The 16,211-nt window shown below is 34.5% G+C and overlaps 2 protein-coding genes across 4 annotated transcripts in view; one reads left to right on the forward strand and one right to left on the reverse strand.

Annotated features, from left to right (window-relative positions):
- The window catches only part of LOC114465951 (sushi domain-containing protein 3), a 42,369-nt gene extending 37,137 nt beyond the window's left edge, over positions 1 to 5,232 (reverse strand). The window contains exon 1 of one of the 2 annotated variants that reach the window (XM_028451349.1): positions 5,100 to 5,232. The gene's annotated coding sequence lies outside the window, so the exon portion shown is untranslated. The remainder of the gene's footprint in view (positions 1 to 5,099) is intronic. The other variant, XM_028451348.1, reaches the window with a different exon arrangement.
- slc13a4 (solute carrier family 13 member 4) overlaps positions 5,213 to 16,211 on the forward strand; it is a 40,692-nt gene continuing 29,693 nt past the window's right edge. For both annotated transcript variants that reach the window (XM_028451333.1, XM_028451334.1), the window contains exon 1: positions 5,213 to 5,353. In XM_028451333.1, the coding sequence (XP_028307134.1) occupies positions 5,231 to 5,353 (123 nt within the window). In that variant the 5' untranslated portion in view covers positions 5,213 to 5,230. The remainder of the gene's footprint in view (positions 5,354 to 16,211) is intronic.

A 16,211-nucleotide genomic window follows, 5' to 3' on the forward strand; every position in this document is an offset into this window, starting at 1 on the left:
CCTTTGGTCCTGATGTACACTAAATAATGGAAATGTTTGTTTAATGTTTTATGGAATGAAATGACCGAATAAACTACTACTACCACTACTTATGTTATTCTAAACCAGTGTTTCTCAACTGGTGGGTCGGGACCTGCACTGGGTGGGTCGTGGACAGCTGGTCAAAAATGAACAAATATTTAATGTCTCTCATGTTACGCTTGTTTTTTTTTTATCTTAAAAGAACGTTTTCTTTTGACAAGCATGCTGTAAAATGCATGTTGCAAGGAAAACAATTATAGATTTACGTTTTAAAAGACATTATATATATATGTGTGTATGTTTTCAACAGCTATTTTTGAAAAACTAAATCTAATTGGTTGAATTCTAAAATATAAAAAAAGAAAAAGAAAAGTGGGTGACAGTGGGAAAATGTGGGTCCCAGGGTGAGACCAGATGAGAACCTCTGTTCTAAACTATTGTACTAATAATTCATTTAATTTTGGAATTTCACTTTCATTCAGGAGCTGCTCATGTGATTTTCACTAGTCTTTAATGTGCAACATTGTAAACATTGATAATAAAGCTTTATTCTATTCTTTTTTTTAAAGACCTCCTTTGATCATTCAGGTAAAATGAATCTCATTTGTCAATGGTAGCACATATTAATATATTAATGATACATAAATGTGATGGTATTTAGTTTTAATAAACACACAGATTTCCAATCTACTTCAAAAAAAAAAAAGAAAAATAAATTGCTTTTTAATCTTTACTCGTAGGATTTAAAGGGAGATTCTGGGTTTTGATGACTCCCTGCAGCTTTGGCGTTAATTTGGGATTATGGAAAAAAAACATGTCAGACAGACAAACATGAAAACATGAGATTTGGAGACTTTTCATCTAAAAGTCTTTCATATGTTAACGGTGTGGGCGGGCCTCAGAAAAAGAGCTGTAAAAACCAAGAGTACTGATTTATACTGCACAAGTAATTACTTTTACTTGATTTAAATTGTACTCAGTAACAAATACAAGTAAATCATACATAAAATACTCAAGTACAAGTAAAAAGTAGCTCAATTAAATAGTAATCAAAGTAAAAGTTACTATAGTTACTTTCACTCCCACATTTATATTTTGTAATAATCGGTTCCCTTGCATACAGTAAATATCTCATGTATTAACTTAAAAATGAAAAGACAAAATTGCACAATTGGAACTTTATTTATTTACCCCACAAAGGCATATGTATAAAATAAAAGGTTTGTCAAATTGTAGATTTAGTTTTTGAAATAAAATAATACCAATGAATTCACTTGAAAATTCAATAAATTCTCAGGCTCTAATTGTAGCTCTATTTATGAACTCTAAAACAGTGCCTTGCCAAATGTGCCATGTGGGTAAAAACCCCAACATGAACTGAAGAAAGTGGCTGTGCTTTGATGGCGTGACTAGAAACGTATGGATTATGTTCAATGTGCCTTCAAAAAGTAGTTTATGAAGAGACAATGAAACAGAAATTTAAAAAAAAAAATAATCACAAAAAAATAATAATTTACTCAGTAGGTGTAGAAATGTAACAAATGACTTTACATCTTTTAAAACGTAGTATAAATACTGATTTAGAAATATACTCAAAAAAAGGACAAGTACCCATAAAAGTAACTAATTTACAGTAACGTGAGTACTTGTAATCTGTTACTTTCACCTCTGGTAAAAACCTTGTCTAACAGTGATTGTGTATTAGTCGTTTTATAGACAGTGTGTTGTTAGTGAATGAGAACATGGTGGATCCTCATCAGATAATAATGTGTGTTATCAGCTGACCTCAGTGGTTCTTAACCAGTTTATTATTGCAACTGGGACAAGAAAGGTGACCTGAGCTCTAACAGCTCTAAGGGATCAATAAACACACACACACACACACACACACACACACACACACACACACACACACACACACACACACACACACACACACACACACACACAGTAACTGTAGTTGACTACATTCTAATAGGCCTCACTGGTAGGAGATCTATAGCACCACCCTGTGGCTAATGGGTGCTAATGCAGGCTTTAAATCTCCAGTTGGTTTGAACCTTCACATCCATCTAACCATCCATCCATCCATCTATCTATAATCCAGCATCCATCCATTACCCCACCCACCCATCCATCCATTCATCATCCATCCATTACCTCAATCACCCACCTACCCCACCATCCATCCATTCATCATCCATCCATCCATTCATCCATCTATCTATCATCCATCATCCATTATCCCACCCATCCATCTATCCATCCATTACTCCACCCACCTACCCATCAATCCATCTAATATCCATCATCCATCCATTACCCCACCCACTCATATATCAATCCATCCATTCATCCATCCATCATCCATCCATCTATCATCCACCGAGCCGCCCACCCACCCACTCATCCATCCATCAATTCATTCCTCATACATCGACCCACCCACCCATCCATCCTTTCAGCAATTCATCCATCATCCATCCATCCATCCATCCTTCCATGTCTTTTTCAACCTAACACACAATGCCTCAATAACAGTAGTATCTAATTCAATTAACTATATGATTTTTGTAAATAGAAAAAAAAACATTCATAAAAGTGTGAATTTCAAAGGTCAAATAAAGATAAATAAAGATGTTTTTTTAATGAAACTATTAAGGCTTTGACATATATACAGTATCCCATCACACACACACACACACACGCACACACACACACACACACACACACACACACACACACACACACACACACACACACACACACACACACACACACACACACACACACACAGTAAAAAAAACACTCCCACTCATGGGCTATTTAAAGACTCTAATCAATATAATTAAAAAGCCAATACTATACATTATAATGAGATAAAATGAATAAGTTCATCATCATCCCTCCTCTGACCATGTGATGGGTGTTAGATCAGCATTACTGCTTCACATCAATGTAACAGATCACAGTCACTTACTGACTTTTAGCATTGTGTACAAATACATCACCTATCATTGGTGAGTCAGCTTCACCCCTAATGATTCTGATCAGGATAATGATGGATAGGAGGATACAGATTAGTATGTGACTTCTGGCATATTAAAAAAACTGATGTTTCTCACATCGTCCAACACTTAAATGTAGCACACAGGCCACGTTAAACAAGATGTGGTTTTACAATTAATCAACCTGAGGCCAACAAAGGAACACAAAGACCTACTGAGTGATTGGATTCAGAGCTTTAGCCACTAGACAAAGGCTCAATCAATACAGTTACAGTTCAAACATTAGGAGTCATGATGAGCTCGTAAAAGGAAGATTAGATTGACGAGATTATGCAGTGATTGGCCTGTATGAGCACAAAAGTCCAGAGATGGAGGAAATACTAAACAATTACAGCAATTTTAAATATTTATAAATATTCACTCAATCCTCCTATAATTGATAAAAAAAAAACATACATGTTTTTTAGCTTTGAATTTTAATGTGTTTTGTGTAAATAGATGTAAGAAAAACAATAACCACATCTAATTTCCCTATATTTACATAAACAACATCCAGTGAATACTTACAATATATTTCTCTTAATGACAGAAACTGAAGTTCTCATTTAAATAGCATCGAGCCATGATTGACGTTTGCTGTGTACTGTGTTTAACTTAAATTTTTCTCAAATAGTCAAAAATGTATTTATTGTTTTTTTTTTTATTCACTATTAAATCACATTATTACAGGTAGTTTGTGAAAAATGCGTTGCAAGGGGTTGTTGAGTAATAATCCTGTATATTAGTAGGTGGTAATACGCATTCTTTACAAAAATACATCATTTTTATGCTACGTTTTAAAGTTGTGTCATGATTTAGATTTGTATTTAAATTAAAAACAGTTTTTAATGCAATTGATTTGTGCAAGTGGTATAGGGCGGCAATTGTAAAGTGGCACATGCTAAAATAAAGAGCAATTTTTTTGCAACATTTATCAACAAACTTGTATCAACAAACTGAAACAAATTGTTACTTTTGACCAGTTTTACAGCAATATTTGTAAAATTTGTAATATTTACTTTTCTCGTAAAAACAAAATGATAAGTCTAAACGTTAAATCTAAATCTAAATGTTAAATGGTTCAATATTAACTCTAAAACTAATTGCTAAATCTAAATGTTACATTTAAATATAAATGTTAATTTAAACATAAAAGCTGAATGTTAAATTTAAACATAAAAGCTGAATGTTAAATCTAAATCTAAATGTTAGAGCTAAATGTTAGACTTAAAGCTTGTTAAATCTAAATCCAAATCTAAATGTTAAATCTAAATCTAAATGTTAAAAGGTAAAATTTGAATTAAAATCTAAATGTTACATTTAAATATAAATGTTAAATCTAAACATAAATGCTGAGTGTTAAATCTCAATCTAAATGTTAAATGTAATTGTTATGTTTAAATATAAATATCAAATCTATATCTAAATGCTGAATGTTAAATATAAATGTTAAATGTAAATATAAATGTCACGAGTGAAACAAAATATTTCGCTAATAATACTTTTATTATTATTATTATTATTATTTCCTAGATAAACAGTTGAAGCTGCACTTGATTGCACTGACTCCATGAATCCACTAGAGGTCAGTGTTGTAGGAGCTGATCCTGACCTAAGTGGCAACCTTTGAGTAAAACAAAAAGGAAATTAAAATAAATAACAATAATTAAATATTATGCAGACTGCATGGTAGTTGATTTCTATTATATCTATAGGAATAATCACTTTCTGTTTAGGATTACTTTCCTTTTGTAAGTAGAGAAAATAGAGGCAAACTTAGTGCAAAGTTCACTGATTGGTGGAGCCACATAGAAAGAGGCGGTCCCGGGTTGTGATAAATGATCATACCTGTCCAATCCCTATAAATGAGGAGCCTCATCACCTGCTGCCTCTGAGAGCCCCCGCACCCAGGACCAGAGGGGCCCTTCCAGTGAGGAGAGCACTGGGATCACACTTTCAACCTGTCCTCACTCCTGTGCGTAAAAGCGCACAGCCCAACACGACTTTTACGCACTCCCAGGACCCACTCACCTCCTGTTCCTTACCTCCTGCTCTCCAAGTTCAACTGTGACCCAAAAGCTTCTCCTCGAAGCCTCTCCTGAACTTCTCACGCCCGGTTCTGCTGAGTCGTAGCCGCTCCGACACTGATCTCCCGGTGACCCATGAGGCTGGAGGCCGCAGCCAGGATGGATCTGTTCAGGAAGCTGTGGAGCGCCAGGAAACTCGTCCTGGTGGTGTTCATCCCGCTGTCTCTGCTTCCTCTGCCACTCATCCATCCCACAAGCGTGAGTACAGGAATAATTATTCTTCATGTTATTAATGAAACCATCAGAGCGCAGAATGAACCGTACTTTACAAAATAAAAGCCACTGCAATACAAATACATTGTTTTCCCTCAGTCTGGTAGTTTGTCACAGTTTCATAAGAACACTACTACTGACCACTTACATTAACAGTAAACACATACAGTTATAACAGTTTAGTGAGTTATTATGAGCTCATTTTACAACTTTACCCTAAAAATAGGTAATAATAATAAAAATATACCTATAAATTGTCCAAAAGTGATCCTTGTGTTTCCTGCTGCTGATCTTCAGCTTCCTGATGGTGTTTGAGTGACTGTTAGTGTGAGACACTGTCACATGTAGTCAGAGGACAGTAGTGTCTTCTGTATTCTGAGCTGTGTGAGGAGAGGAGATGTCACTACATGCTGATTAGAGAGAGAGAGAGAGATGCTATAGATGGTTCAGGGAAAACAATCAGAAAAAGAAACCTATGAGCCATAACTCAGATTCATGAGATGGATGTCATGAAGTTAACAGTCTAAGCAAAGGTGTTAAACTCATTTGGTAATTGTCATTTTTAGTTCATGAGCCAGAAACAGATCAGTTTGAGCTGAACTTGGATTGAGATTTTAGAGGGTGAAAGAAGTCATTTCAACATTATTGTGCCCTAGTTTGGACTTTAACACATATATGATATATTAAGTTTGAAAGCACCAACGTTTTCCAAGCACTACGTTCCTGCAGGATCTTAACTTCACATTTTGTGACCAATTTTTATCTAATTTGGGAGAAATTTATGGAATAATTTGAGGAAAATTGCAGGATTCTTGGAAAAATTCACAATTGAGATTAAAGATGACCACCATCATGTGATATAAGCACGAGAAAACTGAACACGGGCAAATCCTGTGGAGTTTCATTGAATTTGTGTGTTTGGAGAAATCTAAAAATGAATTAGTCGTTATTTAAACAAGGCAGTGGCTATCTGTAGTTTCCGTATCAATATACCGATACTCTATCTGTATGCAGCGCCCCTATTTGACCAGTTTAGGTCACGTGACTAAGACTAAACCTTATCCTAACCCTAACCCTAAAAATTGTTGCGATATTGGGTTATAATCAGGGGTTTACATTAACAGTTTAGATCACCAGCCAGCATGGCTAGTAGATTCTTAAAGTTACCATCCAACCACATTTTCTACCAGCGAAAATAAAATAAACTACATTATGAGTGCCACAGAATAGATGTAAGCGTTCATGTATTTTTAAATCGTTATTATTTTAGTTGATTGCAGAAATACATTAAAATGGTAAAAATATATACATTTAATTTAAAAACAATGTTGTAACAATGCCTAAAAGGTGCAATATGGAACTTTGGGTGTGTCAGAGAAGTGAACCTTTTATAAAGTATATTTTCATAATTTAATAAACAAACTTAACTCTGATTAAAATTGGATCCCTGGAACACTGTTTGAAACAATAGAAGTATTCAGTACTAAGAATTACATGTACTGTAGATAATTTCTTTTTTTTACTAGCATGCATGCTTAATGTAAACAAATCCCACTCCCCACAAGCAGCTCAGGTTTTTCAACACCCGATAAATATCTCCACACGCGTGTTTGTTTTTCCAGCTAATTTTACAACTTAATTTCAGCTCCTATTGTTTGTTTTGAGCCGTTCTGTTTGTCTTCTCCGATAACCACAATCATGCTAACGTTAGCACGTAGCCAATAGTTGAATGAGACGTCACGACATAGTGTTCACGGGAAATGTAGGATTAGTACAACCAGCAGTGTTGCCAGATATACATTACGTTTTAAAAGCTAAACACAAACAAAAACCCTTATGTTTCTTGACGGTAAACAACCCAATCTGGCAACAATGACTTTCTGCAGCCTGCTGATTCAAACAGACGCAGCAGTGGTGTTTCATTCTTTACCAGCCAAAATGGCTAGTAACGCTACAATGTTACCCACCAAAGTTAACCTTTACCCACAATTGGCAGATGTTAATTTAAAGCCCTGGTTATAACCTAACCCTAACGCTAACCCTAACGCTAACCCTAACACTAACCCTAAGACGCTACGTACGTGTACTTAAGGTAATCGTACCAATAGCACCGGGGGTTGTCCGTACGGCAACCGTACAAATTGATTCTTTCTTTAAACAATGATTCATGTTTTTGTCCTTTTTTTTTTTAAAAAAAAAAAAAACTTCTCCTGCGGGCCGAATTGGATGCTCTGAAGGGCCAAATTTGGCACCCCGGGCCTCGAGTTTGACACATGTGATTTAAAGATGTGATGCTGTATGTGGATTTGTATAGTTAAATAGACATTGGGGGGTGTCAGTGATCATGTCAAGCACACAGTAACAAGGATTCATTAATATTAAATTGTAATTTGTGCTCATGTGAACATGTACAGAATGAAACAAAGTCCTTTGTTAAGCCCTTTTATAGATATATGTTATAGAACAGGGGGCGGGACTTGGATAAGCAAACTGCTTCTCTCGTCTCCTTTTTCGGCATGGACAAAACAAACAAAAAAAAAAAGGAATAACAAAACTTCTGTGAATGCAACCATGTCGGAAATAAACTGAATAAATAAATCAATAAAAAAATACAAATAATACAGAATAACACACGTATATACCTACATACGTATATTATGGAGCCTCAGGCAGGCTTGTTGATGTTCTAGATTCAAAGTGTGTAATTTTGACTATTAAAGATTTATCATTTCTAACTGAATTTACTGAAGCTTCAAATTTAACATAGAGTGAAAATAACTTTTAAAATGATTCTTTGTTATACATTAGAGATCCTTTCAGAACAAAGGCTTTTTAATAATGTTACAAAGGGCTTTATTTAACATGTCAGCAAAAACAATAACTGGTTGATATATGATAAGAAAAACTTTAAAAATGTTAAAAAGATAGAGATTAGTGAAAGGTAATTCAAAATATGAAGGAAAAAAACTTTATTATATATTATAATTATTATATTATTTGAATAGTTTTCTGTCTAATGTGCTGAATTAATGGTACAAACCTTGGTCAAATGTTTCCCTTTTTCAGGTATCAGGGACCATTTTCTTTTTATAAATATATTGTTGAACACATGTAGAAATTGTATTTTATTATTATCATTCATAAAGTACGTCATCCACCGGTATTTGATTGGTTTTATTCCATAAAGGCTTTTTCTACAAAGTCTTAATTCCATCATCGACCTCTCATGTCATTCATCTTTAGAATAAATGATGTAAGGCATTACAAATTCAACAATAATTAATCAAAATTGAGTTGAAGTTGTTTCTATTTGTGTTTTCAAAATTGCTGAGTGTTTCATTTGATGTTATGAGCCAATCAGAGTGGCCGTTCTGACCCCTTGGTGTTATGTCAGAGGTGCTGGATGTTTGGCATGAGAAAGTGCTCAGGATGAAGCCTCGAAAGAACAGAAAGAACAACAACTTCACCACGAAGGAAAAAGAAACAATCCAAGCAATTACGTTACATAATAAAGCCACCAGCATGCTAGATTTTTGGCCCCACGTGGCTTCCTTACGACACAGAGGGTCACAGACCGCTTCTGAAATGTGTGTGTGTGTGTGTGTGTCCAGCTGAACACCGACTGTTGGTTGGTTTACATGAAGTCTATCACCTTATTCCTGAATAGGGGTGAGTATTTGCAAGGATGTTGCAATACGATACTTGGGTCGCGATACAATATTATCGCGATATATATATATATATATATATATATATATATATATATATAAAGGGTGTGCGATCTGACGATATTAGATCGTTAAGGATTACAACATGATGACGATCTGCCTAATCACGGAGATCGTAGAACCGTCTGTAGTTCACATTGTAACCCTTGCGGTGCCGTGTCTGTGGTTCATACACAGAACATCCATCCATTTTCATACCCGCTTATTCCCGTTTAACAGGGTCGCGGGGGTCTGCCGGTGCCAATATCCGGCTCTCATAGGGCACTGGGCGGGGGTACACCCTGGACAGGGCGCCAGGGCAACACAGACACAGACAACCATTCACTCTCATTCACTTCTATGGGCAATTTAGAGAGTCCAATCAACCTTACAGTCATGTTTTTGGATTGTGGGAGGAAGCCGGAGGACCCGGAGGAAACCCACGCAGCACAGGGAGAACATGCAAACTCCACACAGAAAGGACCCAAGTCCACCCCAGGGCTTGAACCCAGGACCTTCTTGCTGTGGGGCGGACGTGCTAACCACTAAGCCACCGTGCGCCCACACAGAACATCCAATGGTTTTTTTCTCTGCCAAATCACACCATTTTCTAGTCAGCATGTCAACATTACAGATTATTAAGCGCTTAAACAGGGCAGAAGTACATTCCGCTACCCCTCCTCCCCAGTGCACGGACACACAGAGTTAGCTGTGCTGCTTCCTCCGTGTTAGCGACTGTCTGTCAGAGGCTCAGTGCAGATGTGTGTCTGTCTGTTAAACTCCATCAGTTCTGAGTGTTGAAGCACTGAAATATGTTTGAGAAAACACTGCATGTGTTTCTCTTCTATAACTAAGCTCTATCGCTGCGCTGTAGCAAATAGCTTCTCCTGCTGCTGAAGCTAACGGGGTTGTTTACACATTCTTAAAGAGACAGTGTCCTGAATGTGATTTACTTTAAAAACTACTTTCAGCAACTCAGAGCTGCCCTGAAAAAAGCAACACTACATAATTTAATCACATTTCAGCCTTAAGGAAGGAAAAAGTCAAAAGTGATACAAAATATTGATATTGTGCTGCTAGTGATTAATAAAAGGGTCTTTGTGGCATTTTTCTCCACTGACTTTGACCCATTATTTTTTTTCTTGTAAAACTATTGAAAAAAATAAAAAAAATCACCTTTTGCCATTTTGAGGAAAAATATAGAGATATGAATATTGGTCCATATCACACAGGCCTAATGTAACCAAAACAGTAACTAAAATTACTGGTCAGCCTTTTTGTTTGATGTTAATTGTACTAGTACCAGTTTGATAAATTTCTTACATACAATTTAAAAAAAATAATGATAATAATTTAAATAAAAAATTACCTTGTCCTAAATTATCTTTTATTTCTTTTTTCCAATTAGGGCGATGCTTTTAAGTAGGTGATTTGGTTTGTTTTATTGGTAAATAACTTTATAATAGTCTAAATGATTTGAAAGAAAAAAATCGTGATAAAATCGTGATCTCACAAAGAAAAAATTGTGATAAGATATTTTTCCCATATCGCCCACCCCTAATATATATATATAAATCTGGATTCTTTGACATATAGCAAGTTTTTTTTTAACAGTAACGCAAATAGTTACTTTCCTTGGTAATGAGTTACTTTTATTATAAATTTTTGGATCAAGTAGTGAAGAACTATAACTAATTACTTTTTTAAAGTAACGTTTCCAACACTGATTGCGATATATCGTGATGTTCTACCCAGTTATTATCAAAATTAAACGTGGAGATGAAAAATGAAGTTGCTGTGTATGTTCATCAGAAGATATTGATCACTCGGGACAAATTCAGTCAAATCTATTTGACTCAAAACATCCTATTTACTGTTCGTGTTTTTGCATATTTTCACTGAAAAAAAGAAAAATCATGAAATAAAGTGCATCAAGTAACCATTGCAACACAATTAAAGCATTGTAACCACTGAAATATTGCACAAAAACACAAAAATATTGACAATTTCTTTTTATTAATTTTTAATTAATAAAAAATTAAAAAATCGATTTTTTTAAAATAAAAAAAAATAATTTAAAATCAGCACCCAAAAAAATCGCAATATATCGTGAAATCGATTGTTTTTCACACCCTATTCCTGAAGGCACTATTACAGGTACAAATATGCGTATGACTTTCATGGTTAGCAGCAGTTAGCTAGTAGCTGATCAGAGGCAGTGGCAGACTCATAATTTTAAACAATATAACTGCTGTTGCATGTATCTGTTGATTGAAAAGTGTGTCTATAGTGTTTTTGTGTGTGCTACACACGTTATTGTGTAGTAACAGTCCAGGGAATAAGGTGGTTGTGTGACCAATTTCTGATTAGTTCACAGGTTTCAGCTGTGATCTAATCTTCTCACAACTTTTTTTGTTATCATGTCGTGCATTCTCCAAAGCAGTTCACACAACACGCACACACATGCACATCAATCAATCAATGGGCCAATCACAAGGCTTGTGTGTGTGCGTGCGCGTGCGCGTGCGCGTGCGTGTGAGTGTGTGCGTGTGCGCGTGTGCGAGCTTAAAACTTAAAATAGTACTTGTAATTATGGCTGAACAATTTTGGAAAATAATTAAAAAAAAATTCCCTCAATATTGCGATTGTGATTTAATGTGATCATTTTTTCAAGGGCCTCTTGTCATGTATTTTTCAATGAACACAGGCAATAAATCAATCTGTTTCATAATAAATCATTTCAGATTTATTTAAACTTTAAATAAATATAAACTATACATTTTAAAGCACATATTACAACAATAAAGCAAACGAATCTGTGGCTTTACCTCTTCAACATATCTAACTAACTTCATGAAAGATGTAAATATGTGGACTGCACTCTCTGAACTTTACAGGACAGCCTATAAATAAATAAATACATAAACATAAACAGATATAAAGCTTACTAATATCCAGTCAGTAACATCACACATACTAAAGTGCAGGAAAAGTAAGGAGAACTAATTTCTGCTTTAACCAATTTACGTTTTTTTAACAATAAATTCGCAATAAAACAAAATAATTTATTTACAAAGAAAAAAAAAAAGGAAATAAAAAAAATGCATTTTATGATATCGCGATAATATCACAAAAGCAATTAATCTTTCAGCCTTATTTGTATTATTATCTGCTTTATGTTGTCGATGCTGGTATTTATTCTTCAAACTCAAGCTCATAATCTTTACTGTTTGGTTGATTATTTAGAAAGTGCGTTTGTAGGACTTGGGAACCTTATTACCTAAAGTAAATACACTTACTCGGGTTTTGCATCATTAAATATTAACAACTCAGGATTAAAATGATAATGTATTGACAAATATTTGATGAAATTCTGAATACTGACTTTAGTTTGTACGGAGCCCCTTAAGGGACACATTTTTTTATTGACATTTTTTTTTACGTGTTCAGGCAAAATGTTTGTGTAACAAAAGTGATGCTGGTGTTGCACTTTAATCTGTTACCCTTCTAATTGTGTGACTGCTAGTGCCAAAATTTCACACTTCAGTGAGTACTAGGGGTGTGAAAAAAAAACCGATATATCGCGATTTTTTGTGTGCCGAGCAGGATTACTATTACAACAACACGTCATCAGTAGGGTGAAACCAAAAAAATACATTTTTAGTCCTTTCTTATCAAATATACATTCAAATAAAAAGAAACATTTGTTCATAATTCTGAAAGAGTAACAGAGCAAATACAGTGTTGTCCCATTAAAAAAAAAAAATCGATTTAAAATATTTTATTTATGTTTTTCTGATATTTAATCAATATTGTCACTTCTCAGCGTAGCAGCCTAACTACTGGGCCTGTTGACCAGCTCCTGTTCTTACATAAAAACCTTGAAAATCGTGCCACTTCCACACCTTCACTCCGGTAGATAGCACTGTAGATATAATAATAATAATAATAATAATAATAATAATAAATAGGATGTTTTGAAGCAAATTATTTTGACTCAATTTGTCCTCTGAATGATCAATATCTTCTGATGAACATATACAGCAACTTGATTTTTGATCTCAGCGTTTAATTTTGATATTATCTGGGTAGAATATCGCAATATATCACGATATAGCAATAACGTGATAATACCGTATCGTGACCCAAGTATCGTATTGCAACATCCTTGCCAATACTCATCCCTAGTGTGTACGTGGTCAACATCTGCTGCATCACTTCAATGTAAACGACTCAGTGGATTTATTTATTTTTGTACTCGTATGAACTTATTTTTCGTGTGCATGAAACAAACTTTACACACATCCCTACAGATGCTCGGTAAGTTTGTATCAAGCACAGTTACTTGTAATTTCGTCAGTCGCCTAAGATTTAGTCTTAATTTTAGTCAGAATTTCACTGAATCTTTTGTCAAATTTGATTGTCCATTTTAAAGCTATAACAGTCCTTTTTTTAGCGCGGTGGTTCTCGAAGTGGGGGGTGTGAATCGTGATTAGGAGTGTGACGATATCACGATTACGGCGATATATCACAATTTTTTTTTGCACAATCGATTATCGCTAAATATCTATTTTTATTAATTTTTTTTCCAATAATTTATTTTTTTTTTTTTTCAAAACCTTTTCTGCTTTTTCACTAAAATGTGCAGGTAGGTCTGCACTAAAATAGTGTCACTGTTCATAGGACACTTTTTCAATGTATTGTCTTTCAGATATATATAAAATAAAAATAGTTTTTTTTCACTTAATCTTTTTTGTTGTTGTTGTTATATCATATATTATTGTAGATTGATTTCTGACCAATATATCAATAATCGCAGTATCGTCATATTGTGAGATAATCGTTATCGTGAGCTTTGTATCGCGTATCGTATTGCGAGGTACCCAGAGGTTCCAATCGTTATGTCATGACACAATGGGAGACGCAACAGAAAATGCATTAGCCAAACACTTAAAGATGTCATAATAATACATTAAATATGAAACAATACATAAAATAACAGTAAATACATAATAACAATAAATTAAAGTACAGTTTTACCATTCCGAACAGGTGCCATTCATTTTCACTTTTTAGGAAACTTTTCAGTTCAAAATTATTAAGCATTTTAGATTTTTTTTTTTTTTTTTTTTTGCACAACAGTGAAAGAATGTGCTCCTATCGTAAGTTTAATTTAGCTTTATTTTAGTTTTCATCAGTACAACAACACTAGTTGATTCTGTCCATTGCTGGACTTCCACATTGTTCCATAAACCTGAATGATTGGATTATGTTGGAAACTCGTTTGGCTTCATCATCTTTGCCATAGAAAACAAAGGTAGTTAACAAACTTATATTATAGTTATTTGTGGTGGCAAAATGAACTTTGATTCAGTGTATAGCCATACTGAGCTACGTTTCCACCAGTAGATCAGATTATACAGGAGTTTGGATTAACACCAAAGTCTTAGATTAAATAAACGTTCAAATGTTTGTCCTTTGCTGTGTGTTATTGCTCTGATAGACTGATGACCTGTCCTGGGAACGGATCCATTTTCCTTAACACCAGTCTGATCTGGTCCCAACATTAAATATTAGGAGTTTTTCTGGAGTGCTGGGGGAGATTTGAGGGGTAAAATGTGTAAAAACAGTAAAAATCTAAGTTCTCTTGCTTGCGAGGAGGCTCATCCTCCTCAAATGGACGCATGCATCCCCACCTACACATAATAGATGGATTCAGGAGATTTTGCGATGGGTGGGACTTGAGAAAATCAGATTCTCCCTGAACGGTTCCTTACAGGTCTTTTATAAAATCTGGCGACCTGTTTTACTGCATATAGATACATTGCACATTGAAGCTGAAACACAATGAACTGAGTTGTTGATTATGTCTTGTTTATTTATTTATTTTTCTTTCTTTTTTCTTCTTCTTCTTCTTTTTTTATGTTTATACTTCTTTTTTTATTTATTTTTCTTTATTCTAGTTGATTGTTATTATTTAATGTTACACTATCTGAGAGAGCACAGGTCACCAAAACAAATTCCTCGTGTGTATTCATACACTGTTGGTCAATAAAGTTGATTCTGATTAATTTTCCTTTAATTTCCTTGTTTTATTTTTTGTTATTGTTAAGTCCCCCCCCCCCCTTTCTGTTTTTTCCTTTTAATTGTAATTATTTAACCCTTGATTCTTGATTGTCTTGTCCACCTTGTTGTTTGTGGTGTGAATGGTTGTGAGTGAGTGATTTGTTTCGTTAGGGAAGGTTGACTTGCCCTCTAATGCTTCTTGGATTTATGTTGTGTTCTACTGTAACAAGTTTGATCCAATTGAGGGGTTACCACTGATGCACATCTGGTATATAGTATCTCCCCAATGTAAAAACCAATAAAAATATTTGACAAATCAAAGTTCTAATTAACTTTAGAGACAGTTGAGGGGGAGCTTTGTCACTAAATGTCCACTGCTCTGAGTTTATGCATGGAAATCAAAATGTGATGCTTAATCGACTCTTTTTCTAAAAATCTCAAGATTGTAACTCAACTTTGAACTGAAACGGCCACATGTGTCCTAATTTAGTTAGAAAAGGCAAGAGAACGGAAAATACATAGTAGGGGTGGGAAACTCTGCGTGCCTCACGATACGATACGCGAAAGAGAGCTCATGATACCGATTATCTCACGATATGACGATATTGCGATTAGCGATATATTGGTCAGAAAAAACAAGATTAAGTGAAAAAATCTTTTTTAAAATTGATACTTAGCACGAGCACATTGATAATCGATCATGCGAAAACATATCGTGATATATCGCCGTATCGAGATATTGTCACACTCCTAATATACATTATATTAAAAACAAGCATCCACAATGAAAAAAACATGACAGCTGATCAGCTGTTATGTTGTAAACTCTAAGATTATGCATTTGATTTGTGTCTATGTTTATTATTTTATGAAATAATAGAGTGAGAGAAAATATGTTCCACAAACTGAAGGAAGTGAGATCCACATAAATGATCACCAGTTTGTGTCTCTCATTTGATGTGTTTTTTTTTTTTTTTTTTTGCTGTTTTGTGTGTTTCTGTTTGTCATTTTGAGTATTTTTTTTATTGTTATTTTGTGTGTTAGGAGTCATTTTGTGTATTTGTCTCTCA

Source organism: Gouania willdenowi, chromosome 6 (assembly GCF_900634775.1).
Source record: "Gouania willdenowi chromosome 6, fGouWil2.1, whole genome shotgun sequence".
Taxonomy (NCBI): Eukaryota; Metazoa; Chordata; class Actinopteri; order Blenniiformes; family Gobiesocidae; genus Gouania; species Gouania willdenowi.